This window comes from Rattus norvegicus, chromosome X (assembly GCF_021556685.1).
Source record: "Rattus norvegicus strain SHRSP/BbbUtx chromosome X, alternate assembly SHRSP_T2T, whole genome shotgun sequence".
In the NCBI taxonomy this organism is placed as follows: Eukaryota; Metazoa; Chordata; class Mammalia; order Rodentia; family Muridae; genus Rattus; species Rattus norvegicus.
In genome coordinates, this window is record NC_141554.1 from 128,991,216 (window position 1) to 129,018,213 (window position 26,998).

A 26,998-nucleotide genomic window follows, 5' to 3' on the forward strand; every position below is an offset into this window, starting at 1 on the left:
TGTTTAAGCCTTTTGTTTCCATGACCATTAGTAGGGACAACTTCTTGCATTTTCAGTAAAATAAGGATGCTCAGTTGAATTTGAATTTCAAATAAACTACAAATAAGTTTTACTGTATGAATTTGAAACATATATATGTTAAAACTAATTTACTATCTATATGAAATACAAATTTAATTGGATATCTCTCTTTTTTGCTAAAAATGAAAAAACCTATCTCATAGAAGGAGATATTTACTAATGACACTGTTGGATTTGGGCTGTAAGGATTATAAGTTCTAGAATGTTCATGTTGATACTTAGTAACTGAGCTATTTTTGGTGTCCAAATTAGCAATTAAATAGTAAAGGTATCAATACTTTATAACGTCCATAGAGAAATTAAATGAGATAATAGTTTTATACTACTTAACACCATGCCTAGCTAAATACTATTTATCACTATCATTGATTATACTTCATTTACTTGAACTTTTACTGTTGTCTGTTTTTCATCATCATTGTGGCTGTTAGCATTATTATTGTTCAGTATTTGACCTGATATCATAAGCTCTCTGTTTAAATGATTAAACTTAGAATGAATTTTCCTTTCACGCTAACCAAAGTTTTTTGTTTGTTTCTAAGTACTCCCTGTGACTCTCATCTTTCATCAGCTAGCTGCCATTCTTCAATTAAGATAAAGAGCTTTCCTGTCTATATGTTTTAAGCCCACTTATAATTCCTGAAATCAAAGGCCGTCGTCTTTTATGCTGGAGATGGCACTGGAAATGGCAGAGTAAATGATAATCTTTGAAATGCCTCCCTCAAGCAAATGGCTGATTAGTTTACTCGATGAATGACCCTAATCAGCAGAGATTTAAATAGTATGTATGGAAAGCAAGATAGCAGAGATATCAAGAACTCACTTTCTCATAACGTGGTGGAAAAATGAATTAGATTGGTCTCTACTTGCCTTCCTCCTACTTTTCATATTTTCTTTCCTCATGTTGTGTAGTGACTTTACTGTTTGTCGGATCCCAGGCTGCTCATTCCCATCCCCATGTAGCCTTCTGCCTCCCTACTCATCTCAACCACTACTTGGACACATCCATTTGTCTTACCATGATAACGGCTTTAAAGATTCTACTTCATCCCTCTCCCAAGCAGCAGCCCTTTATTTCAATACCATAAAACTAAAGAACTGAGCCTAACACTGGAATCTATGGTTTCATAGCAGATAAGGGAGACCATGCAGGACCTCTTAAATCACATTGCATTATGCCCGTTAATGTCTGCTTCGCATGAATGGAAGGAGGCACTGGTGCAGATAATCGAAAGATCATTTCCACTTGGTTTGGGAATGCACCACACAGTGTTGTTGTAGTTGATTTGCTTTGCTAATTATGTTCTACTGAAGCTAATATTGAAATTGGTTCACATTTTTTAAGCTCCTCTGGGCCAGAAGAGAGATGAGGCAGTGGCATGGCCCACTTTGAAATGAAGGAAAACTGACAATAATGATGAAGGGGCCAGGAAATTTCTCTATGTAGGCTAATGAGTCCACTAGATAAATGGAATAGGACCAAAGTAGAACTTGGCCAGTTCTACCTGGGCACAGTAAGTAACCAACTGCCTCCTGTGGTTCAGTGGCCACTGAAAGGTCAGCCATTCCCACAGCCTGTCGACAATCTGAAATTCTCTAGATTAGTAGTCTACATGAAGGGGTTTTGTTACAATACATTGGTGGTCTTAGCATTATTTGATATAGCAAGAATAACATGTTTCCAGGTAGACACATTAGCAGTTAGTTTGATTCAATATGCATCCAGTGCATTGACCTTGGAGGAAAAGAGCTGAAGACATGGAAAGACAAGTTTGCCTCGGTGGTGGCATGACCACACTGAGGGGTCACTGGGTAACCATTTTGGGAAGATTAGAGCCTGAAGTGCTTAAAGCTGAGCAGGGAGACTTGTATGAGATAAGACAACTGTCACCTTGTCCCTTCCTCAATTTCGTGGCCACTGTAAACACAGATAATATGTAACTATAGCCAATGAAGATTTCCCTTTCTTAATTATTTTCCTGCTGGGCAACTAGACCATGGTAGGGTTCTTATATTTTTCTAGAGTCTTGACTTCTTGTTTCTTTGTTGTTCTTCTTTGTTTGCTTGCTTGCTTGCTTTTTGGCATGGCTAATTCGGAGATTAATTATGCATTGGCTTTCTAACCTTACAAGCTGCCACAGGGGACAACTGACCTATTGAAATGTGTTCCTCTCTTTCTCATTGCAGTCTGCTCCCAGTTCTCCAGAGGGGTGTATGCTATCTTTGGATTCTATGACCAGATGTCAATGAACACCCTGACCTCCTTCTGTGGGGCCCTGCACACATCTTTTGTCACACCTAGCTTTCCCACTGATGCAGATGTGCAGTTTGTCATCCAGATGCGCCCAGCCTTGAAGGGTGCCATTCTGAGTCTTCTCAGTTACTACAAGTGGGAGAAGTTTGTGTACCTCTATGACACAGAACGAGGTAAGAAGAAACATCTACTTCTCTCTATGGGTATTCACATGATGATGATTTTCACATTTTGTCACCCATGCATCCCTTTATTCCAATAGATAAAAATCTAATTCTCATTTAAATTTGTTTTAGTATTAAGTATAAATCAAACATAAAAAGTATATCAATGATTTTAACCTAATTTTCCAAGTCATATACATAGGTCCCTACTTAAAAATGTGGCTTGGGCTAAACCCCTGGACATTATTTTTGCAAAAGAGCATGCCCAGGAAAATTTTATTTGATCTAAAACACACAAAACATAGAATACTATCATATAAAGTTTTGAGATAAAGAAATAAAATTTTCCATGCACTGCTATGTGTGTATATATGTGATCTACTATGTTATGTAGTAATGAGAGTTCAATCTGGAAAGTTTAGAAAATGAATCTTGTGAGATTATGATTGTCTTTTCAACATGTATTAAGTAAAAGGCGAAAGATTTATACGATCTGAAGAGAAACCAGAGTATCAACATGTATTAAGTAATTTGATGAAATATATGCATCATATCCAAACTAAATGTACTCCACAAGTCCAGTTGTCTATGAAGTTTTTCTCAATGAAGCCAAGGGACTGTATTATCATGACATTCCCTCAAACACTGTTCTTATATCAGACATTTGCCTAGAGACTAAATGAAGATGGCTCTCTCTGACTCCAGGGTTTCAGATTTAGGGAAAAAAGAAACACAGGAAAGGTCTGTCTTCCTGGCCCTGCTCATACCTACAGAAAAGGTCTTTCTTATCAACATAATTTGAAAAGTTTATTTGTCCCTGTTGAAGCCTTGGTTTTCTTCACATTCCTCTTATTTAGCTGCAGCATCAGATCATGTCTGTGTGCCTAAGACACTTACAGCAAAGGGGATTGAAATTCACCAATCAGAATCAGGATCTAGGAGTTCTAATTCAAGATCTGATACTAGCTAGCTTTATCTTGACCAAGTCACTAACAGTTTCTTGCCCTTCCTTTCCTCAGACCCTTTTTATGTAGGATTCTATGCCTCTGTGATTTTTTTGACAGTATGCCAGACACAAGAAACTTAGTATCTTGAAACTAACTGTAACTTGCATATTATAAGTGAGTTAATCTAGAGATTCTGTGAGCTATCTACCCTCTGTGGTGTATTCTACCTCGGAGACAAATTCATATAAAATATAGTTCCAATAGGGGTGAACAAAAAATCATTTATACAACAATTCATTACCAACGAAGAACAATGTTGAATTGAATGCTATCCTGCCTTCTGGTTGCTTTAAAGATTGTAAAAATGTAGCATTCCAGAAATGTGGACTTTTCAGAGACAACTCCTTAGAGAAACTGGGCCTCTATGGTAGGATTTCTTGAGGACAGGAAAACAGGAACACCATGAAGTCTCAACTTTAAACAAAGAACTACGGGCAATTGGAGAACTCTGAAAATGAGAAAAATAGTATTCTTCAAAGGAGACCTCCACCATGTGTTATCCAATATCAAGGAGTCAACACAGAGATCATATATGCAATATGATATTGACTGAGCAGGTTGTATTCTTGTAGTTATGAATATTTTCATATATGTAAAAATAACTAAAGAAAGAGAGACTGAATTTGAGAGGCAGAAATGGGTAGGAGTGCATAAGAGGGGCTGGATGGAGGAGTGAAGAGAAGGAAGTAATGTAATTATATTATAGTTTCAGTACTAAAAAACTAAATGTATATTTTTAAAAGAACGTGGGCAAAGGACAATGTAAGAAAGGAGCTCTGTGTGTTTAAACAAAGCAACATTGTTTAAATATTATTCAAAATTTCTAATTTACAATTTACTCAAGGAATTTTCCTTTGGTTCAAGCACAGAGAATGAGCTAGCTCATTTCCATATATGGAATATAGTGCAATATGGAGCATTATAATTTAGTTTTCATAACTGAAGGCTGAAATCATCAGCTTTTCTCCTGAAGCTTTGTTAAAATTAAAAATTATTTTTGTTAATGCTTTAATTCTGTTCATTCAAAAGGAGACCCACTACATGCATTCTATCATCAAAGTCTCTGAATCATCTCTGCTCCTTAGTTCTCTACTATGAAGAAGCAGGCCGACATATATCACTGTCTACTTCTTCTCTTATTAAATGGTACGGGCAACTGTATGGTCTGACAGCAAAGAAACCTGACTGATTCATGTAAATCTGTTTCTCTCCTCTGTTGCTCCTTAACAGAAAGGACTAATCTAATATGTTTTTGAGACATTCATTACACAAACTTTAACGTTAACGTCCATTTTGGAAACTCTTCTCAAACATTGTTTGAAAAACTATCACAAAAACTTAAGATATTGCCCACATGAGCGAGAAATACAGTCTGTTCTTTAAGATTCAGTATCTTCACCTCAACCCACTTACCATCTTTTTCTCCCTATGCAGCCTTGTAAGACTCTCTTACTGTAGGTAATTCCCATTTTTCACTATTGTCAAAATGTGCCAGATCCATGCCTCTGATTTATCAACTTCATCTCCTCTAGTATCACCTGAAATACTCTCCTTTATTTTGATAATGAAAATCATTTCAACTTTTCTAAACCTATAGCAAATTGTACCTCCCTCTTCATTCATCTAACAGTTGTTAAGCTTACAATGATAAACAAGACACATATGGTCCCCACTGTCATAAAGATTCCTTTCTATGGGCTAGTGAGATGGCTTGTGGTTAAAAGCACTGGTTGCTCTTCCAGAGGTCCTGCGCTTAATTGCCAGCAACCAAATGATGGTCACAACCATCTATAAGGGGATCTGAGGTTCTTTTGTGACCTGTGGATGTATAGGCAGCAGAGCACGTATATATTAAATAAATAAAAATTTTTGAACGATTGCTTTCAAATAAGAAAGACAGACAAAATCAAGTAAATAATAAGTTATAGTGGTACATTTAGATAATGCACTATGGAAAAAAAACAAAGAAAGAGTATAATGCTTAGACCTAATTTGGAAAGGATGCCTAGTGAGAGCCTTATTGAGGAGGGGCATTATAATTGGGCAAGTAAAAGGATTGAAGGATACAGCCTAATGTGGAAACAGCCAGTGCAAAAAAAAAAAGCTGTAGAAATTAATGAAAGACCAGTGTGAGCAACGATTAGTGAGGAGAGAGGAGGATGGTTGGAGATGGATGTAGTTGGAAGAACAAAGAGATGAGAAGAGAGCTTATTTTAGCCGAGGAATGCGACCAGGAACCATGGTAAGGAGAGTAGATTCTAAACTTGGAAAGCATTACAAGATTACAAGTGGAGGGGTCAAATGACTTGATTTAAGCTTCTATAATTAATAGAGTGGTGAACTAAGGAAAATCAACAAAGAAAGAGAGCCACTGTGGTCCTGCAGGTCAGAATGATAACAGCTTAACCGAAGCTGGAGGTAGAGAAAAGTCTGAGAAGTAAAAATGACGATGCTTTTAACTAAACCGGGTTTGAGGAGCAGAAATCTTGCTCACTGCCCAGAAACCCCTTTTGTCCACACCATCCACTTGGTGCCTAACCTAATGCCCCCTATTGTTATTTGATTTGGTCTGATATAAAGCACCCCAACGCCTTATCTTCAATGTGATAAACAGGTCTTTACACTATGACATACGGTATCTGTGGTCTCTCTCTCTCTCTCTCTCTCTCTCTCTCTCTCTCTCTCTCTCTCTCTCTTGTCAGTGATCATCTCTTGCTTCAGTAATAAAATGGTGGAGTGATATTTTAAGATCAAATATAATTTAGAATATTTTAAATTATATGAGATGTGGACGAGAGATAGAAAGGAACCCTGATAATCACTTTCGAATAAGATTAAATATACACTATTGTGACTTTTCTGTTTAGGTCCAGGGATGAATAAGAAGTCAAAGAATGGGTTAAGCTTCGGAGGTCGTTTCAAAGATACATTGCACAAACATGGCTAGTTTTCTCTGGCGTTATCAAACACTGAGTAAATTGGTGGAATGTACTGGCTCTGCTCTAATTTCTGTGAACAGAAAAAGGTCTGATTCAGGCTTTGCAAATCACTGCTTCACTTAGTTAATAAAATGACACCCTGCTTCATTAGTATCAAGTTAGAAAACAGGCATTTGGTTCTACATACATAAAAGGTCAGTGCTTAGGAAAATTATGAGGTTCACTAACTGTGTTACCTACCCTCTCTATAACCTTTCCTTTTATCGACTTCTCTGTTACTTGTTTACCTAGTCCTTCTCACAGTACAGCATCTCTATGCTGGCCCTCCCTGTTGGGAATAAAACCACATCTCTGCCTACCCTTCCCCCACACCTTCACAAATCTTCATGTCCTGCATTTTGTTCCCGTTGATTAATAGTCTTTCTCTGCTAATGACAACACCTCAGCTCACCAATTTATTCATGCCAATTTATATGGTTACTAATGACTTTGTGTATCCAGGAGAAAAGAAATTTTTATTCAGGCAAGGAACTTCCATAGAAATAGAAACTTAATCCAAAAATGGTTTTCTTTTTATTATTATCGCCTTAATTGGCACACACTACTTATACATATTCATGAGATACAATGTGATATTTTGATACATGTATACATTACGTAGTGATCAAAATCAGGGTAATTAGCATATGGGTCACATCATCTATTTATCATTTCTTTATAGCAAACACCCTCAAAATTCCCTTGTGGTTATTTTTGAAGCATGCAGAATGCTGTTAACTATACTCATGTTTCTGGGCAACCAAACACTAAAGCCCATTTCTTCTTTCTAATTATAACTGTGTACCCATTGACCAACTTCTATCTGTCTTTCCACCATTACCACCACCACCACCCCAGTCTCTGGTACCCACCATTCTATTCTCAACTTTTACAAGTCAACTTTAATCTTGAGCTCTCAGGTTCCAGGAATCCAATTTGGGAGGTTGCTTGCATACACAGATTCCTCTGCACAAAAGATTCTAAAACCATTCCAAGAAAATGGTCACCTCTTTGAGTTGTTACACACATTGGGGGGGTGTGAAAGTGTTCTAAAGAGTAACACAATCACCTCCACAATGGTGACATACCTGGCAACTGAAGCCAGGCTCTCTTGAGTACATGAAGCCTCTCCTTGGCTTCAATGAGCAAACCCCATGGAGATGAAAGAGCCTGGCCCATCTGTGACTGTGGGCTTAGATAATGAGATAATAGTCTGGGTGCCCTTTGAGACAACTAGTGCCAACCCTCTTTCTAGCATTCAATAAACTCCTGCTGTCTCCCATTCTGAATCCGAAACTCCATACCCAGTTCCCAAGTAACTCTGAGAGTCAATAGCCTTTCAAGAGACATTGTTACCTTCTTTTAAAGGTTGTGGTAGAAACTGAGAACGCTATGGGAATTATTCTGTTGGTCGACATGGAACTGTTGGGCCCTACTGGTGATATTTGCATTCATTTCAGCATTGACCATGGAGAAGAGAAATAAAGTTCTCAGACAGCTAAGATGTTTCCTTGAGATCCTAGGGAGTAAGGAGATTCCCCAAGATGAGAGGGGTGCCAAGGAAGAGAGAGGCCTTTCCTAGGAGGATCATGAATGCTTCCAGATAGGTTAGGTTTTAATTCTTCTGAGATGAGCAGAGGCTTCCTTTTTTTCACACCTTTCCAAATGCTGACATTCACAATGTTTACATGTCAACTTCATAATGTTTTTTTTTTACCAAATAAAGCCCCAAAACTTTCCTTTTCACTGTTTTTATTCGTTCTCTTTCATATCTCTGTTCTGTTTCTTTTCTTCTTCATCTCCTCCTTTCTTCCTCTTTACCAACATATACACAGACATGCACAGAGACAGACAGACAGATGAAGAGACAACAAATCAGTAATTCTTAGATGTGTGTGTATGTATATATATATACACACACACACACACACACACACACACACACACACACACACACACACACACACACATTCTCATACAGTGCAAGAGAATGCATGCTAGGCAAGCTTCTACCACTTAGGTCTAGGCCTAGATCTCCAAAATCTTTCCTTGTCTAGGAAAGGTCACATTAAGTTGTCCAGGCTGGTTTTCAAGTCTCTATAGCAGTTCAGTTAGACCCTGAACTTGCAATCCTGCTCCACCCTCTTCAGTAGCTGGGGGTTACAGGCCTGTGCACTTATGCTGGGGTTTACTGTATTTTATAAATAAATAAGAACAGCTGCTATTTCTTAGCCATTTAACATATATACTAGGTCTTGAGTCTAGAGATTATCACATTTCATCATGGTAAAATTTATATAATGCTACACCTGATGAAAGCAAAGCAAAACATTTCAAAATGTGATTCTTGGACTTATACAACACCAAAGTAAAAAAAGAAAAAGTCACATATCACCCTAGGTCTGCCACATTCCACAGACTATATGCTTTGCTCTGGATAGCATACTGCTTCCCACTGTCTAAACATTTAAAGGCATCAGGTACCATTTCCTTCATTTTTCCTGTGGCAGTTCTTCAAAGGACCCTGGGCTTAGACCCACCATACTTCAATTGTGTCTGTGTAGATGCAGTCCAGTTCTCAATTTATTTCTTATATCATAGTGATCACAAATAAATATGCTATCTTTTCACACTAGAATACCAGGGATCAACATAAACAGATGGCCAAAGACTCAAGTTAAAGGGCATTTGAGTCAAAATGGTGGAAGCAGAGAAAGGACAATGTTCTCGATGCAGACAGAATGCAGGTTTGGAATGAACAGCTGTAGTGAGGCCTGCATCTAAGGCACAGTGAACCCACACATCCCTCTCTGTGGCTAAGATAGTTTCTAGAGCTCAGAAAAACAGGAATCTAAAAGTTTATACTGCTAAGGAGATATGTGGCTGGTTGTGGCAAAAAAACAAAGAATGGCCAATGGTGGATTACTACCAAAGATTTTATTTCCAGCTAAGTATTATGAGTAGTAGGTACCTGCATCAAAACAAATCTTGTTGCTTTGTTTCATTTTGCTTTGCCTTGCCTTTTTCACACCTGCTTCAAGATCTAATGAAAGGAAATACGAAGGTGACAGATGGCTCCAATTCTAGGCATGTCCATTTGCCTTCTGGGAAAAGTGAAGTCAAGAGAGTTTTTTTATTGAAATTCACGTTACTTTTTTATATTTGAATAAATTAGGAAGGCCCGGAGAGTACATTATCCTGTGAGAGACAGATACTAAATTCCCGTGTTTGAGCAGCAGTAATCAGGGATGACAGGACCTAAGACAGTTGGTAGTTTCTGCAGCCTGCTTAATCTATTGTGATGAGTTTTCAACTATGAGAGCATCTTGAGAGCCTGTACGATAATACTAGTGAATGAATATTTGGACTGGATTGTGAATAAAAGACTGTGCGTATGTCTATAATGAGGGTTTCATTGAAAATGAAAATACTGAAGCTGTCATATTTTTAATACTTCGATTTGCACATCCTTGACTGCTTTGGGGCATAAAAAGAGAAAGTGCCGAGCAATTTGTTGTCAGCTCTTGAAATAAATTATCATTTAAACACTTCCTCTCCACAGAGGTTATTAGCTTAGTAGCTCCTTCATTCCTGGGGTTGGACTATCAGTAGGGGGAGAATTAAAAAAACCATAAGACATTAAAGTATCCTTTCAAAAGCTGGATATTAGTTACTGTGGAAATTGTTCTCTTAGTAGCTTACCATATTTTTGCTGTAGCTCTCCAATGCTGCACATTAGACTGCAGCAACTATTAATAAATACTGTCATATTTTACAGCTGTCATGCAAAGCTGAAAAAAGGCTTCGCTGTGATTAGATCCTGTTTACTGTAATATTTCCAGCTCAGACTCAGAAAGGCAGTTTTCCTATAAAGGTATTTCCATAAGTAGAATATTTTTCCATCAAATGACATGACTAATTTTAATATAGTGTTAACTCCTTGATCGCAGTGAATGCAAGGTTGAATTGATTTCACAGCCAGAGGAACGTTCGTCTCCAAAGACACATTAAACTAAACCGTCAAATTTTCTCTCTTGGGTTGTCCTTCATGTGCAGAGATGGTACTCCTGTCACGAGATGCGCTTTGAGTAGCCCCCTCCCTCTTAGAAACAGAAGTATATACTGCCTTACTCGCTTTCTTTTCCTCTGTCTTTCCTATGACAGTCTGAATTGTTTGAAAGACAGCTATTCAGGGTTTGGGATAGGAGTTCCTTTGGTAGGCTAGCTAAAATTGTGTTTCCTGCCCTAGAATGTCACTATTGTGGCAAAAGAAATAAATCTTTTGGTCCCACCGCCACCACCATTATGCCTTAGTATGAGGTTTAGAACTGCATTTGCATCTTTGGGGGAAGAAGGTGACAGCTGGCAGAGTTGCTCTTTTCCTCTGACCTTCCATTGCTTTCAGCAGGTTCCTTGAGGAATTAACCCTCAATGAGCTGAATATCTAGTTCTTATTAAATGAATGTTCTTCACAGTATTAGGGGCTAGATGCAATTAGCGACTATTTCTGGGTTTGAGCCTGATTAATTGTGGAAAAGGAGACAGATTGTATAGTAATCCTGCAACTGAGACTTTGAGGTTTGTCTCCTGTAGCCCTGTAGACATCAATTCAAGTGAGGGTAAAGTATGTGAAATACAGAATACAGTGTATATAAAGTCTTTAGTATCAAGCTGAACAGGATAACATGTCCAATTAATTTTAGTTCTTGTGATCATATTTTATTTTCAAAACATTATCCATCATTGGAGGGAGAAATAAATTTTGGTTCCTCAGGGAATATATGACAATAAATATATAGACACATTTTAGTAGTAAGGAAAAGCCAAGGAATGCAAATGTACAAAAACAGCATCTTTTCCTCCAGCATGGACGTATCTGCTGCAAAATGTTGATTGTAGGAAGACAGTCGTGAGTCAATGGACTGGTGACTGGAACTCCTCAAGAGACTGGCTATGGACTAATATACCATTAACTGAGAGCTTCACTGTATCTATGTTGGTGTTAACAACAATGTTCAATATCCTCTAGCCTTTAACTATGAATAGTTGACATCGTGGTCAAAGAGATGGGTTTAAGAGAAAAGCACATAAAACAATTATGAACTAGCATAAGTCAAGAATGGATTTCAAGCCCCAAGGGAGACCAAAGAAGAGAGAGTTCCTGGTGGGCAGCTAGAGCCATCAGGAAAGGATTCATGGAAGACTATGTTTCTGAGCCTTCAACGGAACTGCTTCACCTAGCAATGACTCACCTTCATTGTTAAGGTCAACCTGGCCTCTAGAACCAAAACAACATGGCATTCCCACCAGTGTTCTTCAACATAAGAGAACAGGACAAGACATACAATAAAAAAAAATTTAAGGAGCACTGTGCCTTTTACAAAATGAAAAACAATTACAGGGCTGTTGAAAATAGGCAGTAAACAAAGAAAGGGAAGGCAATACTGGCAAAATTCCATTTTCTCAACTAATGCGCTAGCAAAAGTGCAATTTACAGCAAAATCAACAGAGCTCTCTCCCCTTGTCCATCAGTCAAACGCATTGTTTGGTTGCACCATGGCTGCACAGGATGCCTCAACTGAAAAACAAATTTACAAAAGCAAGACAGAATATGAAATGCCAAGGAATGGGGGGGGGATGGGGGTACGTTAACATGGAGCACAGCTTGTCCATTCTGCCAATTCTCTGCGGAGCACCTTCGTTCAGTGAAGAACAAGGGACTCAAATAAAGACTACTTTACTTCCCCGTTTTCAGGGATCCTTTCCAATCAATAAGTTGCCAGTGTCGGCTGCTGTCCTGCTTTGTCGACTCCACAAACGATCTGATGAATTCTCTGGTGCTAACTGCCTCAGCAGGCTTTCTCAGCAGTAGAAGAGAGGCTAATTAAGATCATGTCAGGCAAGAAGGCTGACAGGTTATGTTCCTGGGCCACATTGAACTTTTAGAAAGTGTTTCAACTTCACTGCAGGCAAGCAGCACTTGGCTAGGCACTCATTTCATAGTAGGGCTCCGGTTCATTTCCACAGGCCCTTGCATAAACAGGTCTCCGTTCTGTTAAGGATTTACATCCTTCTCCTTGGGGTAATTAAGCACCAGTGTGCTTGCTTTCAATTGCATTACTCTGGCTCCCTTTCATTTGAATTTTTAATATGCTTGTAAACGAAGACAACGATTAATAGTCGGGTCATTTTCCCTTCTAAATCCTGTGTTTGTCTGCTGAGTGTCTCACTGACATACAGCATGTAGAGGTGAGCTTAGGACAAATAAAGGTAGCTCCAGTTCTCACAGAAGGTAGGAAATGGGAGAAGCATATGGAACTCAGTATACCAAGTGGTAGGTTAGACTGAAAATATAAATAGCTTCCCCTCCCCCAAATAAAGGTTTGCATTATTTCACGGATAACAGACCTACAGTGAGTTATTAAGAACAAGAGGGATATTTGGAGGGCTTTTTGTAGTTTGTCACAAATTACATAGTAGGTCATTTTTGAGCCCATATTTACCTTCTCATAGGCATACAGTCACATGGAATGCTGGCACTGTAACCCCTAAGATTTAAAGTTAGGAGTACAGCATTCATCTAGGCGGTATAAGGGAAAGGGAAGGCTCAGAAATAGATGCATGTTATCCAGGAACATTCTGTCTCCTCTCACATAATCAGGGTTTCTAACCGCTGTCAAAGATAAACACAGCTGGACACCCGACACTTTAGCAGATTTTATTCAGTAATGTAGTATTGCAATAAGGAAAGAATTCAGCATAAATTGAAGTCGTCTTCAATTTTTACAAAAGTTCCTGGGTACTTTAGAGGAAAAGTGAGTAAACAGGAGTGTCTGAGCAGCTTTCCTCAATCACCATGTAAGGGAAAGTTGCAAATAACCAGAAAGCTTGGTCAGCGGGAAACTCATGCCATTTTGTTAAGCAGTACCTACTGAACTCAACCTCCTACAATCCAATAGAGACTGGGCCACATTGGCATTATACTTAGGCACTGACTAGATCAAATGATCAATTCATTTTTCAGTCTTGAATGTCTCAGACAGGCATTTTAGAATGGGCTATGGCCACCATAAGAATTGTGACCTTGAATTGTTGGAAAATATGTCCAAGTTTTGTTCACGTTCTGGTAGGCCAAGCTTGAGACCTCCTCAAGTAGAGGCCTTAGAGGCATCTGACTAGAGTTTAATTAAGGACAGAATCTCTGTTGCTACACACCAAGAGCACCCTGTTGTAAGGGGTGAGTGGTCCAGTTAAAGGCATGGAAAGAACAAGTCATCAAACTGGAACTCAGGTTCTAAGCCCATCTCTGTTTTCAAATATAAAACTCAAGTCTTATGGCCTTTCAAGCCGCCAGTTTCTACATCTGTAGAATGAAGGATAAATTCTGTCGTTCTGCAATTAAAATTGTCCATCAGTGCAGGGTTATATAACTGAAAGAAACAGGGTGCCTCTTCATAACAAACTCACAGTTTAGAAAGACATCCCAGATATGTAAATCAATAGAATCTAGCACAAATGTTAAGTGCTGTAAAATTCTGGGAGCTATTATAGCACGAATTTTCAAAGGACTATTCTTCCTAGGGGTTGAATATACAAATAACTATCCACATTGACTCTTTTATCTAGCCAGAGACTACTCAAGGCACTGAAATGTTTCCTCTTTAGTCATCTCTTAGTGATCTTCCTTGAGCCCTTCTGTGTCCTTTAAGACAAGGGAGAAAAGGAAACAATGCCCAGTTGGTAGAATGAGATACCCTATCAGATCTCAAAATATTTCCTGGTAAATTTCCATATCATAATGCACTTGGAACATTTTTTTCCTGCTGAGTCTTCAACAATGGCCTGCCTGTCACGCCAGGTCTGTTCTTCCACCACCCTTCGGCATCTTAGAATATGGCCCCACGGTCATTTTCAATGTCTATGCTTCCTGTATATGGAGAAATATCTCAGTAGAAATTATACAAAAATTTCTACAGTAAAAGGGAAAGAAACTTTGTTGCTTGAATATATCATTTCTCAAAGGTTCAAATGCCTCACTCTAGACAGAAGAGTTAAAGTTTCATCTGAATTTTACAGAGGCTGTGACCCCTTCCTAATTCTAGATCTCTACATGTAATTTCCCCTTAACAATTCACCTTGATGCCCTACCTAGACTTCTTTTTCCCCAGAAAACCCTGTTCTATGGACTTTTTTTTTTCAGAAATCTTACCTTTGAATCTTTCGACTTATTTTAAGCCTTTGAATGTTTTGGCTACATGTATGTATGTGTACTATGTGCCTAGCGTCTAAGGATGTAAGATCCCTTCAAATAGAGTTATGGATGATTGTGGGCCACCACGTGGGTATTGATATTCAACCTGTGTCCTCTGAAATAATGGATGCTCTTAGTTGCTGAGTCATTTCCACAGCCTTGAAACCTCGTCTTTGAATGTTCCACTAGCATCCTGCACATTCCACCACCATGAACTCCCCTATATTAGTACTCTATAATTGTGAGTGTTTCAATATGCTACATGGAAGACAGCCTTTACGGCTTTTAATCTCTTGCATGTGGCATTTTCTTTTTATCATTTATATTCCTCACTCAATTTCCTTCCAAAACACACACACACACACACACACACAAACACACACACATGTACATATGAACATATACACATCTACACAAAAATCTGGAAAATATCTTATCATTCGAAGTCCTGCTCAAGTAGTAGTCCTTGCCCTACTGACCTCTGCCCTTCTAGTTATTTGCCTATACCTCTAACACAGCATGAAACATAAAAAGCTATTAATATTATTATTTATTCATTTACAGACCTATCTTCTGAATAATACCACCAGCTAATTGAGGATGGGGTTGCTGTCTTGCTCATCTCTGTAAGCACTTTATTAAGTGCTGACTAAAACATAGTGATTGTTGTTATTAAGCAGATGAATGAGGGAGTGAAGTAACCTTAGCTAAAAACAAGATGTGGCATTACATAGGCTTGGAAGACATAATGAAGGACATGGACATGTGCTTACCCTACTGTTTGAATAGAACATGTTCTCAGATCAGGCCTTAGTAATTGTGTACCTCCTGTATATTAGCTTAAACATGATTTTGAGCCTTCCTGTGACCCAACCTCCATACCAAATATACCACATTCCCACACCAACTGAAAAGCACCACAGATCTTTGAATGCTAGCAATCTTAGCTAGAGGCTCTAGGTAATTGACACATTTTTCAAAGCTCTACGTGGTTCCTGAACCTCAGCCAATACAAAGCCACTGATGTTTGAGGACTCTCAAGGGCTGTGATGTAGCTGTTGCACCATTTCAAGCAAACTACACAAATTCTCTGAAGATGAGAGTAAAGTGATATTAATCTCCACAAATCCAACTATAAAACTAAAGAAAGAAAATTACTTTAAAATGCTTGCATAGGTAATGCTACAAACACACACAAAAAATGCTGTGAGAGCCAATATAGTCCATTCTTGATTCTCCACCCAAGAGGCAAGCCGGAACGTGATGACCTAAAGGACATTTCTGTCGGTATAAAAGAGTTTCTTGTAAAAACAGATATTCCCTTTGGATTCCAGTTTGACTTTCCTGAGTATGGAAAGTAAAGAAGATATTCCAGTGAAAGTGATTCTTAGGATGTCTTTTTTTTATTATAATTTCCCCATGTATAGAAAATACTATCTGGATTGAGTAACAGGACTGTGTAGGATACAAAACCATGGTCTATGAAACCAGAATTAGAAGAGGTAGATGCAAAACATCAAAAAGAAAAACAAAACAAAGAAATGCTGGGCAGTCCTTTACCCAAAAGCACGATGACTAAGGAATACACATGAGGAACGAAGATAATGAGCAGTAAACACGTGTAAGCAGAGGAGATTTGCTATAAGATGTTCTGCTACCTAAGAAATTCAAATTACATCAACTGTAAAATTTCCAGCTTTCCACAAGCAAAGGACCAACATATTCCACAGATGCACTTTATGCTACTGAAAGGATGAGCCAAGCTTCTCAAAGATTAATCAGGTTGCCTTCTCTCTTGGAAAGCTCTCAGCAGGAGCTTGTTCTTCCTGAAAATCCGAAGAACTATTATTTGTCTCCACTGGGCACAGATCATGAAGGGGACAGAACTATTTACTAAGGCTATCCATTCTTTCATTGTTGATGCCTTTCAATAGCACAAAGGTGTCATGATTTATCGACAAACTGGAGATTTTCAAAAGAAGGAACTACAGCTTTATTAAGTGACTTTTTTATTCACCTAGCACAGAATGAAATTGTAACATTAAAATTTTTATTAGACCCATTAAGCTGGAAAGGCTTTGAAAGTTCTTAAGTCTGAAGTTTGGGATTCTAAAAAAATGAATCGGTCCCATTTTTTGTCATGTTCATGAGTCTCTTAATCTGTAATTCTACTTAAAAAGTATTATTCTTTTAAAAAAAATCGAAAGGCTAGTCACAGATCTATCACATTGAGCCTTTTGATCGTGTTTCAACTATTTTATCTGCATAATGATAGTTATATATATGCAATATATAGTTATATGTTACTTATATATGCAATATATATATATATTAACTTGTTTCGTAGAAATAAAGGAGAATGGTATGATGTAAGCTAAAATCAAATGCTGAGTATAAGCAGGCCATTACCTAAGCTAAAATAACAGCTCTGTAGATGAGTGGTTAGGGTATAAGAAGTGCTCATCCTTTTGTGTCCCAGAATCACAATCCTGTTTGTAAGGTTCGACCCTCATCGGACCAGAACACGCCCTCCCGTGTTCTTCAGGCATTCACCTACACTGGTAATCCAACTAGTTCTACCCATTTCTTCTGTTGATTAGCAAGTCAAACAGATAGTACATCAAATAGGAAAATAAATCTACAAATGATTACCAAATAAGTAATTCCTATAGTAAACATCTCGGAGCCCCATCATGGCTGCTAAGAAAAGACACAGACACTAGGCTACTCATTGTATGTGTCCTTACTCACCTTAAAAATGGATGTCATAATTGTTGCTAACTCATAGGATGCTACACTGGTTCACATATTAGATGCCTAGGTCAGTTCCTGGTACAAAGCAACTGTAACTGTTAGCCATTATATGAAGCTCTTAACAGGGCCACAAGCAAGTGATGCTGCCCTGGTCTTGGATCATAATGCCATGATGCCCATCCTTTCACTGGGCTAATTTTCGTTCTACTCTATGAGAAGCAGAAACTGTTCCCATGAAAAGAGATTGGAAACACACTGAAAATGGCAGAAATGGCTCGTGGACAATGGGCTCAGACATGACATTTCTGTAAGTGTAAAGGCCCAAAGGAAGGAAGCTCTGTTTGGAGGATGCTAGACTGGTGATCAGGAAGTACTGCTTGTTTTCTTCCTGTTGTCCTGACTTCCATAGCCAACCTCCCATCTGTTCCTCAAATGAGTAATTGTAAATATATTGATTGAAAAATAATGTGGTTAGAAAAGCTTGGGCTAAAGCATTTTTGAGGGTTTACTCAGCGCATATCTTAGAGAACAATAAAGCAGAAATGGCATTCTCTTCATTTATATCAAATAGAAATGCCTAAAGGTAACTTAGCTTGCGCAGATAACTTCTTTACAAAGTACTAAAGTCACCGACACCATCCAAAATACATATTCATTCCCTCTAAGCTGATAAGAGCTCAGTGTGTCTTTCCTGACATATTTTTAAACTTTATTCACTTTACATCACTATCACAGCCCCCTGCTCCTCCTCTCCTCCCAGTCCCACCTTTATAGCCCCTCCTCACATAACCCCCTCCCCTTCTCCTCAGAGAAAGGGAAGCCTCGGGTAACAACCCACCCTGGGACATCCAGATGCTGCAGGACTAAGTGCATTCTCTCCTACTGAGGCCTAACCAGGAAGTCCAGTTAGGGGAATGGGATCCAACGGCAGACAACAGAGTCAGAGACAGCCTCCGATCCAATTGTTAGGGGTCCCACATGAAGACTAAGCTGCACACCTGCTACAAATGTGTAGGGGGCCTAAGTCAAGCCCCTACATGTCCTTTGGTTGGTAGTTCAGTCTCTGTGAGCTCCAATGGGCTCAGGTTAGTTGTCTTTGGGTCTTCTTGTGATGTCTTTGACTTCACTCTCCTCAACTCTTTCATAATGCACCACCTTGATGTTTGGCTGTGGGTCTCTGCATCTGTTTCCATCAACAGCTGGATGAAGCCTCTCAGGAGACAGTTGTGTTAGGCTCATACTTGCAGACATGGCAAAGTATCATTAATAGATTCAGGGATTGGTTCTCTTACATGGACTGCGTCTCAAATTGAGCCAGTCATTTGTTGGCTGTTCCTTCAATCTCTATCTTTATCCCTGTGCATCATGCAGGTAGGACAAATTTGGGATTGAAGGTTTCTAACATATATTTAAGTCCTCCTAGACTATAGTACAAAATAATAGTACCTAGAAATTAGAAGCAAAGCTCAGTTTGCAATCTTGCATTTGTTTGGTTTAAGCTGCTGCATATTAGAAATTAGAAAAATATCCAGGTGTGGTGGTACAAACCTTTAATCCCAGCACTCTGCACCTGAGGAAAGCATATTTATCTGAGTTTGAGGCCAGCCTACTTTACAGAGAGTGTTCCAAGACATCCAGGGCTGTTACACAGAGAAATTCTGTATCAAAAAAATTTAATCAATTAAAAGGAATTTAGGAGGAACTAAATTAGAATGTAAATCCATCCATGTTCCCTTCCAGATTCTCCCTGTGACTACAGACCAAACCCTCAGATCGCTGACAAACAGCTGGATGGACCCAGTCATCTGCAGTCATCTGGCTATATTAACCTGACCAGAGGTGGGGAGGGAATAAAATTAGAAAGCAAAGAACACTTATTAGAGAACATGTAGGAGATCATTTTGTAGGAGATAAAAAATGGATTATTTTGTGGTTTAAAAAGTGAACAGATACAAAGATGTGTTATTGACTTAGCCCTCAAAGATCTGAAGCCAATGTCCTCCAGAGTATAGCTTCTCACTTGTCTTATTTTATTCTGTTTGTCTGAGCCTTGGTTCTTGCTTTGCAGACTAGGGTCACTTCCTATTCACTATCCTCCTGCCTGAGACTCCTGAGTGCTAGAATTACAAATGAACACCATTATGCCTGGACTATTCCTACCCAGCAGATTTTCAGAAATCTATAGTCTGGTAGCCATCTTTTTTCTTAATGCAGAGCGAGACAAGGGGTCTGAAAATATCTTCTTTTGGTTTCTCTAATGCAAACCTTACAATTCAGTTTCCGTGGTGGCATTGATCAGCTCTCTGAAATCGAGCTACAAACCTCTGTGTATCTGTAAAATTACAATGTCTGTTAGTATCTATTTCATTGAGCTGCTATAAAAATTAAATAAGATACTATGAACATGATTAGCAGAGTATCTGATAACAAGAAATATGCTCAATAAGTGGTAGCTATTTTTGCTTATGATAATGCTTAAACTTCTTTAAAGGCACCAATATTAAACTACTATTATTATGTTCACCAACATATTCATAAATTAAAAGAAAGGAGACACAAAATTGGGACTGTCGCTGAACATTCTATCTGTTTTATCGCTATATCTATATGTGTTACTTCCTCTCAGTTTAACAAATGAAGAAAGGGGAAAAATAAAAAATAGGAGGCAAAGGCAACATTCTTGACCCTTTGATTCCCCATAGCCTCTAATAAACTATTTGGAGCTTTAGGGATCTGATTTCTATTCCTAGCATCTATATATTTTGCTCTCAGGGTGTTCAAACATGAAATTATCAAAATATTCCCATATATTATTTATTCTCATGACCTCACCCAATATGTAATTTTGATATAAAAATGTGTTTGATGGGGATCTATTGAAAGGGAAGAATATTCAGCTATTCTAATTAGTATTGTTCAAAATAAAACCTATCATTCTATTCCAGATACTTTCCCCTTGTATTGTTGGTTTGAAGATGAAATAAATCTATATCCATAAACAGAATGGTTTGCCCAAGGTTATAACAGATAATAAAATAGTAAAAGCAAGCAGGGCTAGAGCCCAAGTTTCCAAACAACCTGTCCAGAAATCTTTCTTCTCCATCAGACTACTGCATACCTTTAAGGCAAGGGGTTATTTTCTTAAGGACCGTGAAAGATTCCGACTTTAGAGGAAAGTCTGAGCAGTAATGAATAACCAGTTCCTCAAACTAATATGTGTCCTTGATGGAGCACTTGTTAAGTGCCAGGCTCTGCAAACAGCCTCCAAAGTGCATCACCTCCTTCCATCCTCAGAGTGGCTTTAGCAGAGAGGACTGCCATGGTCCTTCTTTTACAGATGAGAAGGTAGAGGCATGGAAGGTTAAGCGATTTGCTCTCCCATCATCCCCTTTGGAAGTGGTGGTGCTAGCAGTATGCATTCTGCTTCCTCTTCTGTTTAAAATGTTCTTCCCAGCACTCCACACTGACAGCCACCTTCAACTCTTCTATTCACAAGGAAGAGGTGTTATTTTTAAAGCTGCTTTGAGGCAGAAAGATAAGTGGTACTCTCCCAGTTCCTCAGACTGATAGAAGAGAGAGAGGTACACAAAGAAAGCACATCTTGCCTAAAATGAACACCAGAAATTTGCAACTCTGGATGAGACATGGAGTGTAGTAGAGAGGACTTGAATAGGGGGACATTCTCTCTCCTCACACCCTGGTCGCCAGTCACAACTGGTTCTTAACCAAATTGAAATGTGAAATCACAGTTGTCAATTTTTTAGCTTTTTCCACTCCTGAGATTCTAGCCACATTCCCATTTACCCACATCCGTCACATACCTGTTTCCTTTTATGAAGATCTCTACCAGACAGCTGGAGCCACATCCAAGTGCTTATGGCTAAGGAAGACACTGGTCCCTATCACACTGTCATTACCTTTCTTAAGAAGTACCTGACTGCTCATCCAGAGAACCCAAGTTTGATTCCTATGACACCCATGGTGACTAACAACCTCTGTAACTCCTGCTACAGGGGATGCGACACCTTCTTCTGGCCTCCACGGGACTGTACATTTGTGGTACTCTGATATAAACGCAGGTCAAACACCCACACACATACAATATCAAAAAACATTTTTTTGAAAAGAAGCACCTTCTAGGCCTTTACCTTTAAGCATCTAAAGAAGGAGAAGCAGGGCCAGTTAGGAGAGAGCCAGCCAGGGAAGTGCTGTCATAGCTAACTCACTAATTATTGAAATTGACCATTTTCATTTTCTTGCCTTCATATATCCTCTCCTGAGGATACAAATCGGTGCAAATCACCCTAAAGACAGGAAAGGTGAAGCTCTAAGTGAACACTTAGGCTGGGAAAGGGAAAAATCAGTCCATTATTTTAAGATCTCTTGAGATGCTGTAAATACACAGGCAACTCAGAACAAAGATCCCTTTTTTCCCCCTTACATTATTTATGGGCCATCTAAAAATTACATTCCCGTTCTCTTTCCAGCACTGAGAGAGAAACATGCATATTCATGATCTGATAAATATTTAAGTGGGATTTATTTAAATGAGAGAGACCATTTACAAACATTCCCTGGCTCTCAGATCTTATCCTGGGCACACAGAGGGAGGATAAATCCCACTGGTGGATTCAAGACCTCCGCTGGCCACCTGTCCCCCGAAACTTGGAGCTTTCCCTTGAGAACTGATGAATGCCACCCGCAATATTTTAAGGGAGCCTTCTGCACCAACCCCCTCCAGTCCTGCCTTCCTGTTGTGACTCCTGCTTCCATGTCTTAGTATCCATCATTAGCAAAATTTTGTGATTGGAAGTTTATATCTGGGCAGCAAGTCCAGTCATAGCTTTCTTTGCCTGTGCCTTTCCTCAGGTCCCACAGCAACACCCACCACTAACAGTCACCCTGCTTATGGGTGTATAACTTCACACTCTAGAAGAATAGTTATAAGTTATACCTGGTAACTTAGACTGCTTGTCCACTAAACAACTATCTATACCTATCACCCATGGTGAAAGAGAGAACTGACTCCTGAGTGTTGTCCTCTGCCCTCCACACATGTATCATGGCATGTGAACACCTGCACTTATACACATACAAACGCAATAACACATGTGCACACAAATAATAACCATTCTAAAGAATTGCTTATTTGAATATTTATTAATTAAATATAATAATATGTAAATATTTTAAAGAAAGCAAAGAAAAAGAGAGTTGTCAATGCCCTGTTTACCAAGGATTTTATACATACAGCGTTTCATGACCTCCTTACAATTGAGTTAGACCAATAGCAGGCAGAGTCTCAAGTGGAGGGATTGAAACACCAACTCAAGACACAAAACCTTTGATTTCCAGAGTATTCTAGGACTGGAGTCTTGCAGAATCATCATCAGAGGGACCAGAAGACTTTATCCAACAACAGATGGGAGCAGATGCAGAGTCCCACATCTAAACATTAGGCAGAGCTCAGGGAGTCCTGAACATGAGAGAGAGGAAAGATCAGAGGAACCAAAGGGGTCAGGTAGACCAGGAAAACACAGAATCAACTGACTGGGATTCATGGGGTTTCACAGAGATCAAGGATTCTTAGGGGTCTGACCTAGGGCTTCCACATATATGTTATGGCTAAATAGCTTAGGGTGGTTATGGGATTCCTAACACTGGAAGCAGGGGTCATCTCTGACTTGTTTGCTTGCTTGTGGTCCCCTTTCCTCTACTAGGCTGCCTTATCCAGCCTTCATGTGATAGTATGTGCCTGGTCTTTTTATTGTAGCTCATTATGCCCCATTTGGTTGATGTCCCTGGGAGGCATGCTCTTGTCAGAAAGGAGGCAAAGGGACATGTATCTGGGGACAGGAAAAGTGGAGAAGAGAGTCTGAGGGAGGGGGAGGAAGGGAGACTGCAGTCTGGATGTAATATATGAGAGAAGAATAAAAAATTTTTAAAATAAAATAGAAAGATGAAACAGTAAAAAGTAAGTCATTTTCCCAGAATTAAAGATTTAAAAAAAGTATCAGGAAGATGTTTGCCCCCCCCCCAAAAAAATCATACAGTATGTAAGTTGCAGACTAGAGACTTGAACACATGTCTGACTCTAAGATCTGGGATCTCAGACTACGTCTGGGAGTGCTACCTCTGAGAATGCCAATGCTAATGTATGGACAACTTCACCACAGGGGTGGAGCAGCAACACCTCTACATTGCTGTTGCTAAAGAGATATTCTTTCCATGAGACAAGACCTGAACTTTCCATTCTAGTTTGCATTCTTAGGTACCACCTAGACATGGTTGTAGCACAGTTCCTTCTTTCCCAAAAGAAATTGATCTACTCTGTGTCCCATGTTTGCAGTTTACAAAATGATCATTGAACTGACCTACCAAATTAGTCTGGGACAGGGAATTGAATGCTTGTTAATATCTCAAGGTGCAACTCATTCCGGTAATATACATGTTTTGGAAGAAGTTTCTCATTAATTCAGGGACACTGTACATCGCTAGGATTGCAAATAGTCAGCCAGGCCAGTGAAAGAAAGAGCTCTGAGTTTCTCGGGTTAACTAGATTGTACTACCTAAGTGGCTATCTAAACTACCCAATTTCGACTTGCCAGATTAAAATGCAGATAATCCGATAAAATTTTATTTTCAGATAAACAAAAAGGCCTATTCTTATATTGTGAGTACAACGTAAATAGAAGGTCATACTTAAAGTAAAATATTAGTTGAAGTTTGAATTTATTTAGCATTGTCTGTTTGCTACTATACCTGGCAAGCCAAATTTAATTCAAAGTCCTATTCTAAGGAGAATCACCATCCAGAAGTGACTTTGGCTATCTGTTTGCTTGGGATATTTGCCAATGACTAATTCCAAAACACAGGGCTGAAGGACTGAGGGCTGTGAGGGAGGAAGAGAGAGAGGACAAAGAAAATGATCACATTATAAAACTGGTCCTGATCACCTCTCTATGACAAAAAAAAAAGTAATGTCATTAAACCATTATACACAGACAACTAGCTTTATCTGCCTCTCACCACCAACCTTCCAGTTGGTATGCTGTTTTCCCCTACCATTTCCTGCCCACTGACAGATGAAAACACTTGCAGAAGTGGCATTGCCAGGCTCTGTGTTCTCAGGCAGTGAACTGGGCCTCAGAAGGCCCATCACAAGCAAACAGCAAGGCGGGAGGCAGGGTGCAGCCAACCCACTGCACAGACATCAGAGCTGCCGGAATGTAATTAAGTGCCAAGCACAGACCCCAAGAGTGACAGTGGGAAATGTTCCATGACAAAAATACACACACACAGAGAGAGAGAGAGAGAGAGAGAGAGAGAGAGAGAGAGAGAGAGAGAGAGACAGAGAGAGACAGAGAGAGACAGAGAGAGACAGAGAGAGATACAGAGAGAGAGACAGAGAGAGAGACAGAGAGAGACAGAGAGAAACAGAGAGAAACAGAGAGAAACAGAGAGAGACAGAGAGGCAAGCACTCACACACACACACACACACAGACAGATAGATAGATAGATATAGGAAATGGAGTAGAGAATGCATACAAGCCTAGTTAACAATTTGTACAACATCAAAATTTAACATGTTGCCAGTATCAGGCCACTTTGTAGATTCACACTACAGAAGCCAAGCTGCGCTCAGAGGAAGGGAATATTCTACATTCTCGCTAGTTAGGCTAGTGCAGTGGCCGAGGCACCTACCAAGATGATGAAATTGAGAAAATAACAAAATTAGAACAGCAAAAGGGGACCGGCTCACATGCAAGACGATTACAGAGAGCAAGGAGTATGAACTCCAGAAGTGGCTCCATTGAATGGTAATCAGAATGGTGATGATCGTGACAGAAATAGCAGACCTTACTGAGAGCTTGTTATGTGCCCGGAACTGCACTCTGTACTTTACACGAATTGACTCACTTAATCCTGACAACAACCCTGTGAGGCTTGTCACCAACATTTTATAAGGTGCAGAAAGATTACATAACTTGCCTAGAGTCACGCATTTATTGAATGATGAATCAGAAAAATCAAATCTAGGCAGTCAGATGCCAAAGCCCACGTGTTTAACTACTAGGCGCTACCAGTGTTCTAATCTGGTCTCTTCTTTGTTTGTTCACCTGTTTCTTTGTTTTTGTTTTTGTTTCTTTGGGTTGGTTTTTTTTTTGTGATTTTTTTGTCTCAGACAGGGTCTTGCCAAACTAGCCCCTAACTTGCTCTGTAGACCAGGCAGGCTAACCTTGACCTCGAAGCAGTTGTTTGCTTTCCAGGTGCTAGAATCCGTCTGTTCTTGAATAGACTTTCTCAAACATTGAAAATAATTGTGAAATCCTTTCAAACACCTAAGCCTTCTTAGCACAAGGATACCCACTTGTCAAATGGGCAAATGTACTTTATAGACCTAGAACAGAAGGAGCCTTTGAAGCCTTTGAAGCCTCACCATGCTCTCAATGGATTAACAACCACTGGCTCTCTTGTCAGGATAGCAGAACTAAGTTTTTATTTTAGGGTTTGACTTTGGTCCTTGTAAGACAAACTGAAGCATACATATCTGGTGGTTCATTGAATTTTTCTGAAAGATCCTTGACAACATGTGAGTCTTCCAATACCTTAGTTTATAATCCTCGAGGTTCATTGTGAATAGCATCCCACCTCTATGAGGCTGTCCTCATTTTTCCTGGTGGAATCTATTTATTTCTTTTAGACCCCAACTCTGCCTTTTCACCAATCTGTCCAAAACATATCTGTATCTTCTACAACAATATAAGAATACTGAGGCTAAGGATCATTTCCTCCTGTTTATATCTGGCAGATTCTTTCTCAAATATTTATCAAACAAATGAAGGGATTCCAACTTGACATTTTTACACATAAGACAAGGGTACTCGTCCTAAGATAACACAATAGTTCATAAGCTACGGATTCACACCCAACCCAGTGTTCTATCTACTATCAGAGAACGTATTTCTGGAGAATATAAATGAGTCTTTTCCAGTCTTCCCTTTCTTTTTCTTGTAATACATATGCTTTTACCCCAAGAACCTCCTGGTTGAATGCGTTCATGGTTTATTTGGAAAATTCTGATTCCTCTTCCCACAACGTATTTCTTTTTTTTTTTTTTAGGGTTTTTTTTTATTAACTTGAGAATTTCTTATATACATTTCAAGTGTTATTCCCTTTCCCGGTTTCCGGGCAAACATCCCCCTCCCCCCTCCCCTTCCTTATGGGTGTTCCCCTCCCAACCCTCCCCCCATTGCCGCCCTCCCCCCATAGTCTAGTTCACTGGGGGTTCAGTCTTAGCAGGACCCAGGGCTTCCCCTTCCACTGGTGCTCTTACTAGGATATTCATTGCTTCTTTCCCTTGAGAGCACATCTTTTAAAAATTGGACAGCCCAAGAACAGATTATTGCTATTGTTGTAAAAAAAAACTTCTATTGGGCAATATTTCTGTAGAAACTGGAATTTCAACTCCTGTCTAGTGTGTCAAGTGTGTTGTGACTTGGTAACT

The 26,998-nt window shown here is 39.2% G+C and overlaps 1 protein-coding gene across 11 annotated transcripts in view; it reads left to right on the top strand.

The window, feature by feature from the left end:
* The window catches only part of Gria3 (glutamate ionotropic receptor AMPA type subunit 3), a 263,524-nt gene that overhangs the window by 72,428 nt on the left and 164,098 nt on the right, over window positions 1-26,998 (top strand). For all 11 annotated transcript variants that reach the window (XR_015646201.1, XR_015646200.1, XR_015646199.1 and 8 more), the window contains 1 exon segment: window positions 2,269-2,508. Coding sequence is in view for 8 of the 11 variants with exons in the window: in XM_087599277.1 (XP_087455403.1) it covers window positions 2,269-2,508 (240 nt within the window). In the remaining 3 variants the exon portion in view is untranslated.